The 5,220-nt window shown below is 42.7% G+C and overlaps 1 protein-coding gene across 1 annotated transcript in view; it reads right to left on the reverse strand.

Annotated features, from left to right (window-relative positions):
* The window catches only part of RNLS (renalase, FAD-dependent amine oxidase), a 394,216-nt gene extending 390,832 nt beyond the window's left edge, over positions 1 to 3,384 (reverse strand). Inside the window, exons 1-3 of the mRNA XM_006880318.1 lie at positions 3,267 to 3,384; positions 1,259 to 1,364; positions 6 to 148 (exon numbers count right to left, since the gene is read on the reverse strand). Of these exons, the coding sequence (XP_006880380.1) occupies positions 6 to 148; positions 1,259 to 1,364; positions 3,267 to 3,384 (367 nt within the window). The remainder of the gene's footprint in view (positions 1 to 5; positions 149 to 1,258; positions 1,365 to 3,266) is intronic.
* Positions 3,385 to 5,220: the final 1,836 nt, after the last annotated feature.

Consider the following 5,220-nt stretch of genomic DNA (forward strand, 5'->3'; position numbering starts at 1 on the left):
CTCACCTGATTCTTTTAAGTAATGCTTGATAATTGAAGAAACTCCTCGAGGGGCCACAAAGTTAGAATCTCCATCTTTAATTACCATTCCTTCAATAGGAGACGTCAGAGGCTTCAAAATACCTTGAGCTAACAGTTCATCATAAAAACTGAAACGAATCAATAGATATGCAATGTAAGCAGACACATTCTTTAGTTCTGAAAAGATAATATTCGCTTTCAGGAAATTTTAAGGGTTATACTTTTAACTCCTACTAGGAACTTTCATATGATCAAATCAGTGTTTATGTTGTATTAAATAAAATTTAAAAATCAGGGGAAGAACAGATGTATTTTTGAAACTTATAGATCTTTTTATAGACATTAGCCAAAAATAATCTTCCCCCAAAATTTGGAAATTATGCACACCCATGTTTTTTGTGGCTTTGTTCGCAATAGCGAAGAGCTGGAAACAACCCAAGTGGCCATCAACAAATGAATGGACAGAGAAGCTCTAATATAGTCACACAATGGAATACTATGCAGCACTGAAAAACAAGAAATTAATGAATTATTATGCAAAGGGTATGATCCTGGAGGACATTATGCTGAGTAAAATATCTCAGTCACAAAAGGACAAATACTGCATAGGGCCACTGTTGTAAAATGGGACTGACATCGGGGTTGAGGGAAGGCAGAGAAGGAAGGGAGGAATGATGTATACTGCACTGAAACAGATGAGGGACAGAACTGTTTAAAAAGGGTATATAATTGGGTATTATTGTCATGACAGGAGTCCAGAATGAAGGCTAGTGGCCCTGGGGGGAGGGACTGCATAATAATAAAGAGAATTTATTTTACTTTTCAAGGAGAAGAGTGAATTGGGGACGGGGGCAAGGAGAAAATGTAACAATGAATAACTGGAAACCCTAAGTCTCTGTAAACTAATTAAAATTTATAAAAACATTAGAAATTAAAGTAAATGAAAATTAACAGAAATCTATGTTTCTGTAAATTTGACAATTTTCAATTTGGCTAAGAAGACTGTATTTTATTGTATATATTTGCCTCTTCCTCACGACAAGCATGTGTTCTATGTATTATGTTATCTAATCTTCACAATAGTCCAGTGAGGCAGGTATTACTGTTTCCAGTTTACTCAAGTTACTGCTAACATCATCAACAATGGTCATTACAACATAGTACAAATAACATATTACAACAGAGAATTTTAAACACCAAACTTGTAAGATAGATCCCACCCCTTTCCACTAACTTACCTTTGGTGTGCTTTGGCATAGTAAGGAGTGCAGGTGATGTACTGGGCACCCAAGTCAACTGTGCACTGTGGATCATGAGGACTGCAGGCTGTAGTCATTCTTCCCCCTTGAAGCAAACCACAGGAAAATGTCTTAGTGGGTTAAAATGAGCCTTTGCAGTCAATCCAATACACTGTTTTACTTCCAAATTTATTACAAACATATTGTTGTTATGTGCCATTGAGTCAACTATGACTCATCACGACACTATCCACAATAGCTCTGAACACTGCTCTATCCTGAGTCAATCTTACTCTCATGAAACACACTTTCATGACCCCAGTTATTGTGTCAGTCCATCTCATCAGAGGTCCTCCTCTTCTGTGCTGTTCTTCCACCCTTCTAAGCATGATGTCCTTCTTCAAAAACTGGTCTCTCCTGGCTAACTGCCCAAAGTATGCGAGACAAAAAAAAATCCTTGGCTCCAAGGAGCACCTTGGTTTTACCCTTGGTTTCACTAACAGCCCTGTTAGTTCTCTTGGCAGTCCACGGTATGTTGAAAGCTCTTCTCCAGCACCACAACTCAAAGGCTTGGTCATTGTCTAATGCATAGTAAGTAATTGTGAAGATCATGGCCTGGGTCAGGTGCACCTTAGTCTCTAGACTGACACCCTTGCTCATCAGCACTCTAATTGCACCTAATATTGTAATAGGGAGTGCTCGTGGCATAATCCATAGGAGTTATGCTGCTAACCCAAAAGTGGTGTCTGTCTAGTAGTTCAAATCCACCATCCACTCCACAGGAGAAAGACTTAGGGTAAGCTCCTCCAATGTACCTTTTTAAGAGTGCCTCTGAGTAGAAACCAATCCACAGCTGACTACCCAGCCAGTAAACTGCATGAGAGGGGACTGCCTATCTTTCTCCAGTGGAGCAGTTGGTGGATTAGAACCCTGTGCCTTTATGATTGCTGCGCAGTTTCTTACCATGAAGCCCCAAGAAAACCTGATATATTGTCACCTATGAGTCAACTCAGTAACAATGAGGTGAGTTCTTAGTTTGTCTTGCAGCTAGCAGCAGAAGCCACATGTACTCCACACAGCAAAACAGGGCTTTCCAAGTTCCTCTCCTAGGAACTGCACTGGACATTTATCATTTCATTTTACATGATTGAATAGTTGTTATACATTCCTGTTTTTACCATGTGTTAGTGTTAGACGTTATAATCTATTTGCTATGATGTAGTAGATTATTTTTTGAGTAAGAGAACATTCAACAATTCTTCCCAGATAAGTCAATGAGTAATTGCTTCTTTGCTTTAGACCATTTTGGCTTATGATTGTTTTCATAGAAACATTCTACATTCAGATGGGGATGATGGGCAGAAGGGAACTGTAGGATTCTGTAAACTAGATCTTCCAAAGCACTAACTAGGTTAATGGACGCTTTGGAATCCTTGTAGTCTGAAGAAAGGTACAAAGGCGCCCACAAGGCCAAGATAAATACCTGCTTTTTATTGTAGAACGTGTACGATGGTCCAAGGGGGGATGGGCAGAGGGGTGAGGACAGGAGGGGTGTGGGGGTAAACAGAGTCGCACAATGTGATGGGTGGAGGGCGGGGTGGGTAAAGAAAATGGGAAAGACCCGGTGTGAAAAACAATGTATATGAACTTGGTAAGTAAACCAGTATGAAATAAAAACTGTACTAAAAAGAAGCAAATGCCTGCTTATTAGAGAAAGTGGCAGCGCTACTCTTTGCAAACTCTGCCCAGGCTCCCTCAAGTCTCCCTCCAAAGTCTGCATCCCTGAACCAGAACGTTTCCCACACGCCGCCACAAACAGCGCGACCTTGAACCTCTCCGGGGACCAGCGAAACTTCCGGTCACGTGATGCTGAGAGCACCGCGCACGCGCAGCTACCTCATCATGAGCCCTCTGCATTTCCATCTCAGCATCTGCCCCAGACGCTTAGGAATTTAGGGCATCGTGCTGGCCTCATTTCCCCCAGTTTCGGCCATTAGACTGGACCCACCTGCGTCCCCAGCCTTGTCCCACACAGAGAGTTGCAAAGGACTGAACGCCTCCTTCCTGAGAAGCGCAGCGCACAAGCTGCCTGTCAGTCCGGCGCCCACAATTAGCACTCGCTCCATGGTCGGGGGTCTCTGCGCGCAGGCGGTGGGGCTGGAGCCCGTGATCTGAGCCGAACCTTAGCCGGTGCTGTCCGCCTCCGCGCGCCTGGCCTCTGCCTCGGAACCGTGCCCAGAGCCGCCTGCAGGGGGCAGCCAGGAGCTGGAGAGGCGGGCCTGCCTGAGATCCGGACCAAACTCCAATCCGGGCCCTAGTGGCTTAGAGCTTAGAGGGTTGTGCGCCTAGCACAGAAGGCGCATATACTTACTGGTTCGAGTCCACCAGAGGCTCTGAGGGAGAACGCTAAGCAGTCTCTTCCGTGTATGAATCAGCTCTGACTCAAGGCAGTGAGATGTTTGGTTTGGAGTTAGGGGTCTGCGGAGAAGTTAGGATTCCTCTTGGTTTGAGGAACACAGCTACTTTATAAAAGAAAGACAGCAATTAGTTAAGATGTGTGGTGATGTTGGAACCAACCCATTGCTGATTTTCCAGCGGGTTTTCACCCTGGAGGAGACTGCCCATTCTTTCCCCTTGGAGCAGTTGATGAATTCAAACTGCTTGCCTTTGCATCAGCAACGCAGTACGTTACCATTTAAGCTACCAGACACTGCTGCCTTCAATATGGAATGCATCTCAACTTCAAGAAAACAAAAATCCTTGCCACTGGATAGATAGGAAACGTCATGGTAGATAAAGATAGAAACTGTTAACGGCATTATCTTCCTTGGATCCACAATCAATACAGTTGATACCAGCAGTCAGGAAATAAAGAAACCTATTCTTGCACAGGGAAAGTATATATTACTTTGAGGACTAAGATGTGCCTGATTCACACCGTGCTTTTTTTCAATCACTTGCTATGCTGCTTAAAGCTGAACAATGAATAAAGAAGACAGAAGAAAAAGAATTATGCCTTTGAAATGTGGCCTTGGGGAAGAATATCCCATGGACTGCCAAAAAAAAAAAAAAAAAAAAATAAACAGATATGTCTTGGAGAAGGTGCAACTAGAGAGCTCCTTAGAGGCAGGCATGGAGAAGTTTCATCTCTCATGTTTTTGACATGTTGCTAGGAGAGGCTGTTCCTTGGAGGACATTATGCCTGGAAAAGTAGCGAGATGGGGAAGGAGAGGAAGATCCTTTACCAGGTAGATTGACACAGTGACTACAATAATAGGCTCAAGTGTGTCAGAGATCGTAAGGAAGGCATGGGATAGGGCAGGGTTCAGATCTGTCATTCATAGGATTGCTGTGAGTCATACTTGACTGATACCTAGCAAATACTATGGCACTAGATTATTTAGCCGAATCTGCTTGCCCCAGTTGTAGATCTTTTATGAATGGTAATTTGGGGCTTAGAATTTTAGCACAACTTGCGGGTTTTAAAAAATAATTCTAGCTCGGAAAACATGGAAATAGTTCAGGGCTCTAGAAACTCTGTTCTTTCTACCTTTTTGCTGTTGAGTCCGTTCCAAATCATAGCTAACCTTCAATTGGGTTTCCAGTATTGTAAATCACGAGGAAGGAGACTGCTCACATTTCTGTCCCAGAGCTGCTGGTGGACGCAAACTGCTTGGAAAGGACAACCTTGGGTTACCATCACAGTCTTTACAGATTAAGCCACCACAACGGAAACTCTCTTAGGAGATTCAAACAGTAACTCTAAACTTACAGACAGTGGTAACAAAGAAAGCTGAGGAAAAAAGGAAATCATAAGCCATCTTATTAGATATAGATATATTAAGTGGGAAAATAATGTAAAATATTTAATGTAATATTATTTTAAATTCATATGAGTTCCCAAATTACAATTTCTGGAGCCCAATTTTTTACCACAGCCTTCTCAATCCCACTACTACTAC

This window comes from Elephantulus edwardii, unplaced genomic scaffold (genome assembly GCF_000299155.1).
Source record: "Elephantulus edwardii isolate Elephantulus edwardi_28Jun2011 unplaced genomic scaffold, EleEdw1.0 scaffold00007, whole genome shotgun sequence".
In the NCBI taxonomy this organism is placed as follows: Eukaryota; Metazoa; Chordata; class Mammalia; order Macroscelidea; family Macroscelididae; genus Elephantulus; species Elephantulus edwardii.